This window comes from Cololabis saira, chromosome 22 (genome assembly GCF_033807715.1).
Source record: "Cololabis saira isolate AMF1-May2022 chromosome 22, fColSai1.1, whole genome shotgun sequence".
Taxonomy (NCBI): Eukaryota; Metazoa; Chordata; class Actinopteri; order Beloniformes; family Belonidae; genus Cololabis; species Cololabis saira.
In genome coordinates this window covers 20,987,217-21,002,046 of record NC_084608.1, presented here as the reverse complement: position 1 = coordinate 21,002,046, position 14,830 = coordinate 20,987,217, and the positions used below count along the sequence as shown (strand labels likewise).

At 40.0% G+C, this 14,830-nt stretch overlaps 1 protein-coding gene across 3 annotated transcripts in view; it reads right to left on the bottom strand.

Annotated features, from left to right (window-relative positions):
• The window catches only part of malrd1 (MAM and LDL receptor class A domain containing 1), a 64,146-nt gene that overhangs the window by 39,547 nt on the left and 9,769 nt on the right, over nt 1-14,830 (bottom strand). For 2 of the 3 annotated variants that reach the window (XM_061713329.1, XM_061713330.1), the window contains exons 6-15: nt 13,039-13,176; nt 12,715-12,867; nt 10,563-10,668; nt 5,216-5,583; nt 4,595-5,040; nt 3,054-3,141; nt 2,775-2,948; nt 2,482-2,638; nt 1,199-1,355; nt 968-1,078 (exon numbers count right to left, since the gene is read on the bottom strand). In XM_061713329.1, coding sequence (XP_061569313.1) covers nt 968-1,078; nt 1,199-1,355; nt 2,482-2,638; nt 2,775-2,948; nt 3,054-3,141; nt 4,595-5,040; nt 5,216-5,583; nt 10,563-10,668; nt 12,715-12,867; nt 13,039-13,176 — 1,898 coding nt within the window. The remainder of the gene's footprint in view (nt 1-967; nt 1,079-1,198; nt 1,356-2,481; nt 2,639-2,774; nt 2,949-3,053; nt 3,142-4,594; nt 5,041-5,215; nt 5,584-10,562; nt 10,669-12,714; nt 12,868-13,038; nt 13,177-14,830) is intronic. The other variant, XM_061713331.1, reaches the window with a different exon arrangement.

Genomic DNA, 14,830 nt, shown 5'->3' with positions numbered 1-14,830 from the left:
TAGTGTGTTTATCGAGACACACTAGATAAGCGTGGAGAGGTTAAGTTGCTTTTACGACGCTGTCTGACATTAACATTTCCTCGGTCATTCTTTCATCTTCCTCCCTTCCACCATCTTCACTTTCTGGAGTTTTTTAATCTCCTTTGCCATGAGTTAAGCTATCTTTATCTTATAGCCATCGTTATTGATGTGTGACATGGTGCATCGAAGCGATTTTCAGCTGTTGTGAGAGATAACCAGGACCGGAGTCAAAGTTACTTTGGGTGGTTTTCAATGATAGTAACGTCGGGAGACAACAAGAGCTGAATGGCACTTCCTAAAAAGACTCAGATATTCTTCCTACTGAAACTGGGATTGATATTTCAACACAAGAAACTTGTACTGTACACGTAAGAGTATTTCTGTTTAGAGACAGAAGAGAGATATTTGGCCGTATAATATCCCCTCGCAGTTTCAGGACATTTCTAAACGACCACCAAGAAGAATCCCGTATTTAAACAGCAGATTGCAGATTTTTACCAGATGTTTACTATGTTCACTGGGGCTTTAGGGAAATTAATGGACATTAAAAAGCATTTTTTCTGACTCATAGCAATCATGATAAATGACAATGATTATTATGACAAGCCATTATGAGCTGTTCATGCACTTCAACAAAACTCTGCTGTATAAATTACATGAACGTTAAGTTTATAAATCAAATGATAAAATCCTGGCGGATAGTGGACATAAAATAAACGATTTGATCTTTTTGAATGTGTCAGGTGTATCACAAGATATTCCTGGTTATAAAAAGAGTAACGATATCAAATATTCATGATGGACAGGAGATCATAAAGAGATGAAGGATGAAGACCCTTTTAAAAGTTGCAGCATAAATAAGAAAAAAGAAACGGTGATATGATCATTTAACTGCACTGAATTAGAATCTTATGCTATTTCTTTGAAAAAACAAACCCTGACAGACCTGGAGGTTGTTTGATAACCCTAAAAACACTTCTCCTCGCCTCCACTTGTTGCCTTGGTTACCAGTCTGAGACCAGACCACATGGGTGTCATTTCCATGCCTCAGCAGCACCTGCAGATGATAGAAAAACAGTAAGCATGAGTATTTCTGGAACTCAGGTCTCATCAGACATTGAACTCTGCACTCAGAAACATGCTTGACTCTTCCACTGAGATCATCTTCTCCTCCCACCTGCAGGGAACCCACGGTGAACCCACTCATATGGTACCAGAAGATCAGGGTACACAGCGGCCCAGTGGAGGAGATGATGGGTGTCTGGAGGTCAGTGGCTTGACCGTAGCCTCCGTTTGAGCTGTCTGCATACATGTACCAGCCCTCAGGGCTGTTGCTATCGGTGAAATAACAGAAAATACAAAACAATGCTCAACTTCAGCTGCAGATTTCAGAGCAAGCTACAACTTAATTCATAGGTAACAGTCATTAATTTGCAGATATATGTGACCTTTAACTAATATTACGTCCAAGGAGGGGCTCTGGGAATATATTGCTTAAAGTGGGAGTCATCTGTTCCCTCTTTCATTAAAACATTGTCCATAAAGAAATGTGTCAAACCGAGGAGCGCAGCAGTTTAGAGTCAGCACAGGTGTGCAAACATCTAGACATAAATAACAAAACATTTCAACAGAGGTCAATATCTGAAGTTAACTCATTTAAAGAGGGTTATAAAAGTAAATCTGTGATTTATATAAGTTATAACAAGGTCTGAACTGCGCCGACAATACTCTTCTCTGAGTGTGGAAAGCCTTCCTGGAAATGCACTTAAAAAAAAAACATTAGAGTGGTGGTGTAATTAAAATAGAACATTAAAATGAATTATTCATTAAGTGATAATTACAACAGAAATGAAGACTATCAGAGTTAGAAATTGACCTTGAATTTAATAGATGAGTTATGACATTAGTTAGTGGATAAATAATTAATCTTCTTCGTATTTTAGCTTTAATTGCTCTAAGTGGTCTGAAATGTGGTCTGAGCTGCATAAATGAAGCCTGTATCCAACAGCAACAGCAGGGTGAGTAAGGCTGCTGATGCCCTCAAGGGTTTCATTGCTGGATCTCGCTTATAAACCTTTATCACGAACCCTCAGTCTTTCACTTTCTCAAACCTCCATGAGGTGTGTCTCCGCTCGGGTTAAATAAAACAAAGCCTTCCCGTTCCCTGGTACATCTATTTGGAGCTGCAGTGCAGGTGGGAAGCGGGGTTTCAGGGTTGTCTTATGAAAGAAGAAAATGTCTGTAGCACCAGCAGAGATAAGAAAGTGCAAAAACATCTCAAAATTTGATGAAAAATCAATTGTATTAATTTTACAGCATATCTTCACAGCTGCAGAGGATGAAATATTTGCTTGGAAAATGTCCTTGTTTTTTCCAGTGCAAGTATGGATGAATCCTTTACATTTACAAAAGACAGGTCTAAAATACTGATTTAATCGGGTCTGTGTTGTTGACACTCACAGGGTGTGGTCGTTGGGGGGGCGGTGATACTGCTGCCCTTTATGCATGCTTTTCCCTTGGTCAGTTTCCCAGCGAAATGCGTGTTTTAGGAATAAAGAAGGGGTGACAATCGTCAGACCACAAGTATCGCCACCTTCAAAATCGCACTTTTCCTTCACTGAAAGAAAGAGCAAATCAAACAGAGAGATAGACAACAGGAGCAGGAGAGAAGCATGGGGAAATACAGTTTAAATGTGGAAAATCAGAAAAAAAGTGGAATTCCTTGGAAAATGTGTAGAAAAACTCATTTTTACCACAATTTGTTTCATCTGATCCATCAGAGCAGTCGTACTTGAAATCACACACTTGACTGAGGGGAACACACTCCCCGTGGGTCCCACACACGAACTGCCCTCCGGGGCAGCTGTGGGGCAGAGCCGTGGTGGCTGGAGGGGTCACTGGCGGGTTGATCTCTGAGGGGAGCTCTCCTGGAACAGGGGATACCAGGAAAAGACAAAAACATTACAAATGTAGCGAAAAGAAATTAGGAGTAGTTCCCCCAAATTTTAACCTTTATGAGTATAATCAGTTACCGCCGTGGGGTACACAGTCCATGAAGGAAAGGTCATCAATGGCAATGTCTCCAGTAAAATCATCTCCAACAGTGCCTTCAATTAAAATCTAGCAATAGGAAAAATGAAAAGTAAATAAACAAGCCCTTATTACTGGACTAGTTCATTGGTGCTTCATTACAAATCAAGATAAACTGCAGGAATTAAGATCGTGCAGTCACAAAATGGCTTGTTAGAAAGTTTAACCCCAGAAAGTTTTAATATCCCATATCAGTTTGGATCATTTTTTTGGTTTACACAGGTGATATTTGGTATTCCAGGCAAACACAACCTCAAGGACTGATGGGAAATCGATGATGCTATAGAAATGTATCTTTTCATGCATGTGTAGTTTTAGATGTGAGTTATGTGGTTAGTTTGCCATTGATGCTGTTTTGTGCATGTTCAACTTGTCTTGATATTAATATTAATGATGAACATGTGGGTTTGTTTTACAAATATAATTTTCCTTTGCTTCTTATAACCTTTTTAAACCGCACCATTGATTTGTTAGTTTGTTTGGTCAGTGAGAGTGTTTAGTCCATTTTCCTTTACATTAATGCAAGATACTTAAGATTTTACCCTGATAAAAGCAGCTACAAAATTAAGACTTTAATAGGTTTATAGCAATAAACATCCTCTAAACTAATGCCACAAAATATTTTTGTTTCAGATGTGTTAAACGACATCCACTTTTTTGAAGAATCTTTCTGTTGATATGAGGCCGGTGGAAAACCTGAGTAAAGCTTATCTAAAGTCTTTTTTTATTTCAAAGCACCTAAGGAGGAGGCACCATGTTAGGTGTTTTTGCATTATGTTAGTATTTAGGTGTTTGGTTGTTTAAAAAGATCTATTCTTACCCGTATAAACTTGTTAACCACTGAAACTAGTTTCTATTACACACATTTTATCAATTTACAATTCTGTTACGGTGTGATGAAACTATGTCTGTGGTTGTTTTTGTGTTATGTTTAAAAAAATGAAATCTCACCAACCCAGAAATACTGTTGTACACAATTTACCTTTATGTACACTATTTTGTTGTGTCTTTTAATTTTGTGCTTTTGCCCGCAGCCTCCATAGAAAGCAGATTCTTTACCTAAATTTGATTCATCATTGTCTCTTTTTTTTGAACGTTCTGCAGTCCATGACAAACAGGGGATCCGTTTCTCAGCAACATAGCAGAAAAAAGTCTTTAACCGCTTGTCAAAGTGTACACTCATGAGTAATGACAGCAGAAGATGCATCCTCCATGATCGATGCTGAGCAGTGAATCTATTAAATGGATTTTCATCACACAGCACAGGAGAGCATTCTCAAATGCAGACTCTTTGCTTCAACTGCACCACATTGTTTATTGCCACAGAACTGAACTGCGTTCACTTGGAGCTTATGTCTGTTCGTCCATCTTTGATTCATGGAATAAATGCAACTGATTCATATTGTGATATAATGTGACTGTAAGTGATGTTATAGAGCTGAAGTTAAGATCCCCGTCTCACCCACTGCACAAACTTAGTTACCTGGAAACCCCGCACGCTATGGAGATTCAAAGTCTTCCTGCGCCACACGTTTCCTTGGTTTCCATATTTGTGCCAGAGCAGGTTACCGCGGCCCGTCGCGGTTGTCCTCATGTACACTGCCAGGCCAAACACATGTGACCCAAACATGTGGTAATAGAAGCGGAAGACGCAGCGGTTGGGGGACGAGGACGAGTCATTGCCGGGCAGGTATGTGGGGTTAAAGGCCGGACTCAGCAGCACGGCCGTGTCCCTGAACTCCTGGGGCAGGGAGGACTCGATGAAGAGGTAGTGGCCGGAGCTGGTGCCCACCGTGTGGTCCCTCCAGGGGCCTGTGTTTAAGGTGGGAGTTGGGCCTTGGATGCGGGTCCAGTCGAACATATCGCCTCCACTGTTTTCTTGTTTCCAGTTGCACAGCCCATGTTCGAAGTTACACTGCAGCTCTGGAGCTGTGAGGCAGAATAACATGATGGAGCTCATAAACAGCATGACGCTACTGACGTTTACACTCGCTTGAGTTATGTTACATTTCATGGAAGAGTTTAAGATAGTTTAATCACAATCCTGATCATTTATTTGTGTTGGTTCGTTTACTCAATCATCTGAGTATTCTTCCAAACTCACAGCATCCTTCCTCGTCTGATCCGTCTCCACAGTCGTCCACAAGGTCACAGAGCTGCAGGCGCTTCACACATGCCTTGGTGTGCACGCAATGGAAATGTGTGTCCGCAGGACACACTGCCACCGGCGGAGGCATCGCGCAGTTCTCAAAGGTGACGTCATCAAAAGCGGAGACCCCGTCAAACACGCCGAGGCTGATTTTAGCCAGAGTGATCTGGAAGGGCTGGGTGATGCGTCCCAGCTGCACGGCCACCTGGTTCCAGCGCCTTCCCTGGTCGTACAACGTTGTCCATATGATAGTGTTGTTTCTTACTCCTTTTAGTCGAAGGTACATGTCAGCAGCTCCCACAGATATACCTGAGCTGTAATGCCTGAGGGGGAAAGAGAGCGCTAAATGGTAAAATGGTTTATGGACTTTATGGGCTTCTTCAACAGTAAAATCGCGAGAATTAGAGAAGAAATCAACCAGCCGGTTGTAGGTGTTTCTTCAGCTTTAGCGACTTCCCTAGGCTCTGACTTGTCTCTAGACTGTTTTGATCCTATAGACCTCCCTGAGCTGACTTCACTCGTTAATAGAGCTAAGTCAACCACATGTATGTTAGACCCCATCCCGACTCGTCTATTCAAACATGTTTTTTCTCTTATTGGTACGACAATACTGGACCAAATTAACCTATCCCTAAGTTTAGGATATGTACCACAGGTTTTCAAAGTCGCAGTAATTAAACCTTTACTTAAAAAACCTTCTCTTGACCCAGACACCTTAGCTAATTATAGACCAATTTCCAACCTTCCATTTGTGTCTAAAATTCTGGAAAAGGCAGTTTCAAGCCAGTTATGTGACTATTTGTATAGAAATGATCTGTTTGAAGTCTTTCAGTCAGGGTTCAGAATGCATCATAGCACAGAGACAGCACTTGTTCGAGTCACGAATGACCTCCTTATGGCCTCAGATAAGGGATTAGTGTCCATACTGGTTCTACTGGACCTCAGTGCTGCTTTTGACACTATAGATCATGGCATTTTACTGCACAGGTTAGAGCATGTTGTTGGGATTAAAGGGACAGCTCTATGTTGGTTTAAATCATACCTATCTGACAGGTTCCAGTTTGTTCATGTACATGAGGTTTCTTCAGAACAGTCAAGGGTCTGTTATGGTGTTCCGCAGGGTTCAGTGCTAGGGCCAATCTTGTTCAGTTTATACATGCAGCCGTTGGGAAGTATAATCCAGAATCACGGCATACACTTTCATTGTTATGCTGATGATACGCAGCTCTATTTGTCTATGAAGCCGGATGAAACAGAACCGTTAGTTAAACTTCAGGCATGTCTTAGGGACATCAAGGACTGGATGTCCAGAAATTTCCTGCTTCTAAATTCAGATAAAACAGAGGTTATCATTCTTGGTCCAGAGCATCTTAGGAAGGGGTTAGATGGTGTTGCGATGGCTTCCAGTGCAACTGTGAGAAATCTTGGTGTTATTTTCGATCAGGATTTGTCGTTTAAACCATATGTCAATCAGGTTTGTAAAATAGCCTTTTTCCATCTCCGTAATATTGCAAAGATTAGGAAAATCCTCTCACAGAGTGATGCAGAAAAACTAGTTCATGCGTTTGTATCTTCTAGACTAGATTACTGTAATGTGTTGTTAGCAGGATGTCCAAGTAATTTGCTGAATAGGCTCCAGCTGATCCAAAATGCAGCAGCACGAGTACTGACAGGAATTAGCAGGAGAGACCACGTCTCTCCAGTGTTAGCGTCGCTCCATTGGTTACCCGTAAAATTCAGAATCCAATTTAAAATTTTATTACTTGCGTATAAAGCCCAAAACGGCTTAGCTCCGCATTATTTGCAAGACCTGATAGTGCCTTATGTTCCTGTCAGAGCTCTCCGTTCTCAGAGTGCAGGTTTACTCGTAGTTCCTAGAGTATCTAAATGTAGATTTGGAGGGCGGGCGTTCTGCTATCAGGCACCATTACTTTGGAACCAACTTCCAATCTGGGTTAAGGAGGCTGACTCCACCTCCACCTTTAAAACTAAACTTAAAACCTTTCTGTTTAGTAAAGCCTATAGTTAGTGTTTAGTAAACCTCTAGCTGGTGTTGGTAAATCTCTAGGTAGTGTAAACTTTAGTGTGTCAGAGTCGCTCCTGTAGTTTCTTGTGCTGGCCCCCCCTTCTCCTCCCTTTTCTCTCTTTTGTCCATGTTGCAGCATCCTTTGCCGGACACCGGAACCTGCAGGTGGTCGTGGGTGGCTTGTAGCTTGCATTACGGAGCACAAGTCTTTCCCTGACCCTGCACCCCAACCTGGGACTTGCTGATTGGGCCGGAGCTTCGGGAGCTGTGTGCTGGCCTGCGGTCCCCACCCCTGGTCATCCCGTTGCTGCCCCCCCCTTCTCCTCCCTTTTCTCTCTTTTGTCCTGCAGGTGGCCATGGGTGGCTTGTAGCTTGCATTACGGAGCACAAGTCTTTTCCTGACCCTGCACCCCAACCTGGGACTTGCTGATTGGGCCGGAGCTTCGGGAGCTGTGTGCTGGCCTGCGGTCCCCACCCCCGGTCATCCCGTTGCTGCTTCCACCTGCCTGCTGTGCTGTTGCCGTCCCTGACCCACCAGTCTGGCCCTCGGCAGGAGGGTCCCCCCTGATGAGCCTGGTCCTGCTCAAGGTTTCTTCCCTCCTAAAGGGGAGTTTTTCCTTGCCACTGTTTGGCTTAAGGTTTTTCTCCCACTAGGGGAGTTTTTTACCTGCCATTGTTTATGTAATATCTGCTCGGGGGTCATGTTCTGGGTATGGGTCTCTGTAAAGCGTCTAGAGACAACTCTGTTGTATTAGACGCTATATAAATAAAATTGAATTGAATTGAAATTAAAATATGACTGACAACAGTATCCCAGCATGGCAATTTGTGCATTCTGTGTCATTTTACTTATGAAGTAATTTCTCTTTCCAAAAACTGTAAATCACACATTATAGCCAATGATAATGTACACTAAATGACTAATGGGCATGATGCATAGTGCTGAAAAGATTAACAATAATAAACATCATACACTGCAGAAAATCTAACAACCAGAAAACTATAATCAGTCATTTCATAAAGGCTGTCACAGGGATAAAAGTGTATTACCGTCACAGCACACTGAGGGTCACAGTGACACTGCCAGTGCGCTGTGAGGGTTAAACACAGCGATTCAGACGCATAGCTCATCTCCGTGAAATAAGAGACACATTACTTCTGTGAAATGAGAGATTACACCTGAGACAGGATGAGGCAGGATGGATAGAAGACAGAAAGAATCTTTAGAAAAGATGTATAAAGAGAGGTAAAAGTAAATAAATTATGGTAAATCTAGAGAAAATGATTGAATAGGGATTTTTTATTTGGGGAAATCTGGGGTTGCAGAATTGATCTTGGTAGACTATGATCTGACAGACATCTTTCAATAAACTGTAAGTAAAAGATCTGCAAACCCGTCAGGAATATTCTGGATACATTTGGCAATGATCTCAGCTGGTAATCTTTTTGTAGGTGCTCTTTGTCACATATCTGTATCAACTACAACAATACTGCCGTGATACTGGGGCTGTCAATCAAATAATCTTTTTAACACATTTACTCAAAAGATTTTCATAATTAACTTGCGAATAATCACACAAGTAACAAAAAGTATATACACTCTTTTTCGTTTTGCCTTTTACAGTCTGTGGAAAAAAGGGCCAGTGGTGAACGAGCTGTGAGGGAACAGGGTTTTTATATTTGTATGTTCTCCTCGTGCTTCGTGGGCTTTCCCTGCTTCCTCCCACAGTCCAAAAACATGTATGTCAGGTTGATTGATGAATCCAAATAGCTTGCAGGTGTGAGTGTGTTTGGTTTTTTGTCCAAACATGTGGGCCTGCGATGGACAGGCGACCTGTCCAGGGTGTAGCCCTGCCTTTCACCTGTAGTGGGCTGAAATAGGCTCCAGCAGACCACCTTTGACCCTGCAAGAGGATTAAGTCACGTGACAGATGCTTCCTGCATTGTATTTTACAGTCTGTTACATCCACACCATTTCTTGCTTCACCAAAGGCTGGGCAGAGGGCCAGATTTCATGAAACGTGCGTTGATCTTCCTTTAAAATAATAGTAGCAATAAACACAATTTGCATTAACGCCTTATTAACGTGTTAACTTTGACAGCCCTAATGAATAGGATCCTTTTTAAGTAATATTGAATTATATGATGCTATATTACAATACACGCAGCCTCAAAGCATTTTATTAGACTTTCTACCGCTTTCCATGGCTTTTCGGAGTCTGATAAAACCTCACCTATCCCTACCAGCCAATCTTAAACGCTAAAAAATTTGAACATATGACAAAAGATATCTGATGTATGTTTTGAAGAATTGTTAGCTTTGTTGTCATTGCTCATTCATATCTATATTTAGCTCCATGACGCAAAGGTGTAAAGCAAATATATTTCTAGAAATATACATTATCAATGTGAAAAAGAAAGTATGAATACCTCAATAAACTGTTATAAAGTTAAGTATTGTTCCTATGAGAAATAAAGGGGGGACAGATACAACTCTTAAAGTAAAAATGTGTTCAATAAGCATTCGTCACGTAATAATGATGCAATTTACTTGATATTGTGCTAAAAAAGAACAATGTCCTAATGATGGTGCTTAGAGATTTCAAAGTTAAATTGCCTTGTATGTGTATTTTAAACCTGAGAGCTTTTGCTAGTCTTCAGAGCTGATGGACAAAATCATGTTTTGTTTCCTCTGTTCAAGCTACTCTATAATTGTCTAAACTGTTTTACTATGGACATTAGCAATCTGCATGATATCTTAAGACCATATTTTATTTTCCCCATACTTTCAGTCCACATCTTACACATTTTTGTTTCTCGTCTCAGCGCACCATAAGTTATCAAAGTAAAACATGATATGGGGAGTTTGTGGACATGTATTCTTATGTTGTGCAGAATGTAATTTCTGTGACTCAAAAGATTAATAAGGCGTAATTTCTCAGATGTTTTGTTTTCCTCTGTGACTCATGTTGTGAGCCCTGTAATAAAGTGCTTCAGCTGACAGAGTTTGAAATTGTAGGAGTTGAAGAAGAAAAGTTGATTTGTAGCGATGTGTTTGCAACCAGTCACAGAACACTGTGGCTACAGATGCTTGTGAGCATCAGAAAAATGTTAAAATACATATGCATGCTGATGATATGTACATTTAAGAATGCCATGATGACAAAGAATATGAATTGTCACAGAAACATGGCTTAATTCAACCCATAGCCCGTTAAAGCTCACAAAATAGAACAAAGGTTTTTGGAGGAGGGCAGATTGCAGCGTGACTCTCACCAGAAGGTCATGGTGCAGCTAGAGGCCGACTGCTGGAACAGAGGTCCTCTGAGAACAGCTCTTGGATGCAGACTGCTGCTGTTCTTCAGTATAAACATGAAATGCCCTGCAATGAGGGAGACGAGCATTAATATTCCAAGCATGCCAAGCATCTGTTTAATGCCTTTTCTTCAAATAATTTCTTTGACCAGCTGGATGTTGAGTCACCTTAGAAATAAGTAAATAAATAAATAAATAAATAACATGTTTACACAGTTACAAAAGCAAACAGTGGAGTTAATTTACACCTTGCATCTCGTCCAGTGTTGTTTTTGCCAGACAGATCATTTTATTCTACCTCTCCCTCCAGGAATCACTGCACTGGGTATCCTGTCCAAGGAAGTTGCCATGGTAACAGTGACTCATTAGTTGTCTTTCTATGTAACTGCAAAGTGAATTTGAAATTTTGTGTGATATAAAATGCCCATGAGATGCTTTTCCATCATGTGGTTTGGAGAAAATACACCAATTTGCATAATATAACTTTAAATGGCGAGACTGTGTCTCATGTCTACCCTTCTTTAATTGGGTAGTCTCTTCTTCCACACTTCAATTCACCAGGTTCACGTTATAAATATCAAGTATCATTTTATTTTTGCAAAGAGGAATTTAAGCAAAAATTGAGCAACATTTTACTGTATTACATGTTAAAGACAGATACAATGGTGAATAGCCACACCATGGTAAAATCAATCAATTAAAGAAAATATTCAAATATGTTAATATACAACCCTGTTTCACACAGTTTCATGAATTAGCCATCTTGTCTAAACATGATGATGACAACAAAGAAAACTTTCATTTGAAATACCTTGGAGAATGTGGAAAGGAGCAAAAAAGAAAAAAATTGAAAAAATTGCAATGCTCGCAGGGTGAAGAGCAGCATCAGACTCTGGGTTTCAGGGTTCTTTAGGAGCCGTCGTGAGACAGGTTAGTTTTACCCTACTGATGATGTGTTGTTGTAATACTTTTGTGTTTATGGGCTCGAATCAGTATAAAAAAATACATGTCATGAAATGTTGTGAGACTGGGTTGCATGAGGCAATTCTTGGGTCATGCTGGTCTCCTGGCTACCCTTCAAAACCTCTTCTTATGTCAGAGCCCACTCCCTTTGTCCTTTTCTTTGATACTTCTGTTTAGTTTTTCGCCAAGTGCTTTTCCCTGTTTGCCACTACCACTTGTTGCCTCCCTGGATTGTCCTCACGTGTCTCTTCAGCCCCCACGAGTCCATATGGTATTCTCTTTTCTCCATCCACTGCATTTCCATCTCTCATGCTTTTTGGTTGTGTGCTCCTGTGTCTTACCTGCTCATTTCTTCTCTGCATTTTGTGTTCACTAGAATTTTTAACATCTTGCTGTTGCACTGCTTTTTGATCTGTACAGTACATTCGTTTCTACTCCAGCCTCATTGGTCCCCTACATTTGTGCCTTCCCAAAACCTCCACTGTAACAACACTCAGAAGTCAGATTCTGACTTTATGGCTTAATTATGTTTTAAAATGTGTTGTAATCTTCAGTACAGTAAAATAGGATTGTGTTTGGTTTGTGTGCGGTAAGGACGGTGCCTGGAGTGCGGCAGGTTGTAAAGAGGCATCTGCAGGTATCTGTGCAGCTCAACATTTAAACCTGACACTTAGGGGTTTTTTCGACACTAATGCCAGAACATTTATAACATAAACAACAGATGGTGTTTGAATAGAGTCAGCCAAGAGCAAAGCTCTTGAAGAGGTTTGTCTGTTCCAGCCTCAGAAAGCTGTAGTGAGACACAATATACTATAACATGTTGTGCTACATAAACCTAAGACAGACTGCTGTGGTTCTTCATATTTTGCACTTCAGTGTTATTATGCAGGACGCGTTCAGCTGATGTTGATTTCCCTTCTGTTATTCAGATGGCCGAGGAGGCATATCTCCAAGAAGTGCTTATCTCTCAAAAACACACACACATATTTGGGATTTTCTTCAACAAATCATTGATTTAGGCTTTAGATAATTTAGTGACCAGGCTATCTGAGCACAGTTAAAACACTTTTTCTGCTTATTACAGTTGTTTTAATTTGTACTGATTGCATATGTCAGACAACAGAACTGCTTATGTGTGTTATTTCATTACCTTTGGTGCTGTTAGTAGAGTGGTCTGCTAGTGGTGGGTGAGCAAAGTAGTCTGGAGGGACCTCCTTGGATGAACCCCTGACCCAGTCAAAGCCATCGCCCAAGGTGAGCTCGTACCAGCCACAGGAGCCGCTCTCAAAGTCACACTCAGCAGCTGAATAGGTAGAGGGACAAGCACTTATTTCAAGATCCATTAAGAACTGATTATTTAACCTCGATGCACAATCTTCACCAGATGATGGAGTTTATCTAGTCAATAATACAACGATTTTTTTTAAAGAGTTATAAAATAATTGCTGACAAAAAAATGGAAAAAAGTTCTTACGGCAGCTGGCCTCATCCTCTCCGTGTGGACAGTGTGGTGTGAAGTCACACACTTTGCTCTCCTCGATACACTCCCCATCACCACAGGCAAACCATGACGAAGGACATCCATGTGGAGGAGGTTCACTGCTCTCTGTCACTTCCACACAATGAAGATGACACATTAGAGAAACTGATGGAACCGGGATTTTCGTGAGCAGGAGGCACATTGATAGCAAGGAACTTTTTAATCAAAGAATTAGTGTCACTAAGACCTACTTGTCACATAGTTTTATCATTAAAACACCTTCATAGGAGATCATGGTCAATTAGTGTAAATGAGATCATTTATGTCCAGGTCAAGAGGAGTAAGCGCATTAGCTGTGTCATAGTAGATTATATTTAGCTCTGAAGTAATGAATGAAGTTGATGACGTTTTGATCAATAATACATTTTAGCCCCCATTTCTTAAATTAACTCAGTTTAATTCTGCTTATGGACGATGGACATATATTTGAAAAGCTGCCCCATTTTAAACGACTTTTGGCCGACTACTGGAATGAAAGCTTAAAAATGTTGTTACTTTCTGCAGTAACTATTTTCTGAAGAAAAGTTCTTAATTAGGAAAGAGGCAAGTTGAATAAAGTAAAACTGAAAAGGCTTTGGATCAGTGCAAATTCAATTCATACATCTTTCTGCGTGCCTCTTCATCAAGCTTGAAGTCTGCAAATTATGTTTATATTTGTGCTGTCAAGGCATTTACTTATTCTTGATTTACCTGCTACCCAAATTATAACTTTGTAAATGCGTATATGCTTCATTGTAATATTCTATTATTAGCAGTGAGACAAAACAAAGGCTTACTGTATAGGACTGACAAGTTTTAGTTTTAGGATTAAGGGATGTGTTTGCTGTCCGTCATGGTTGAGGACAGTATTCATTTATTTAATAGTGAGTATTTTGCTTGCACTGACTGTCATGGTTTTGTGTTTTCTTTTTGTTCCTGTTTTATTTTGAAAGTCTGTGTCCTTGCGTTTAAATATAAGTCTGACTTCCTTTGTTGCCCTGATTGTTTGCACCTGTGTCTCATCAGTCCTGTGAGAATATCTTGTCTTGTCTTTCCTGCCCTCTCTGCCGCTTTGTACTGTTTTGTTCCTTAAGTGTACGCTGGTTAGTTTCCTTGGGTTTGAATGAAGGAATGAATGAATGAATGAATGAATGAATGAATGAATGAATGAATTTATTTCGAACATGTATATAAAAAATAAAAATAAAAAATAAACAGTAACATCTTCATATGCACAAAGATTTGAAAAACGAGTAGGAAGAAATATTCACTTTTTCCTAGTTCCTACCCCTTTATAACTCTATGAATTTACATTATTGCTATTATTATATCTACACAATATCCATATAAATAAAGTCTATATAAATACTACGTAAACATCCCTATTACTACATAATTATCCATATAAGTATATAGAAAATATAAATATTACATAAATATTATATCAATATATAGAAAATACAAATATTATATAAATATATACTATATAAACTACATAAATATCCCTATAAATATATGCTATATACATAATAAATATATAACATATATTACATAATTATAACTATCCCTCTTTTTCGTGTTTGTTCCTCTGGGTGTGGGTTTCTGTGTCTTTTGGTTTATCTTGAGTTCTGATTATTGTTCCTTTTGGTTATCTTTGTGGTATTCCTGCCGAGCAGCACTGTTTGTATAAATAAATTACTTTTTCTATTTCACCTGATGCCCCTTCTCCTACTGTTTGGATCTTGCT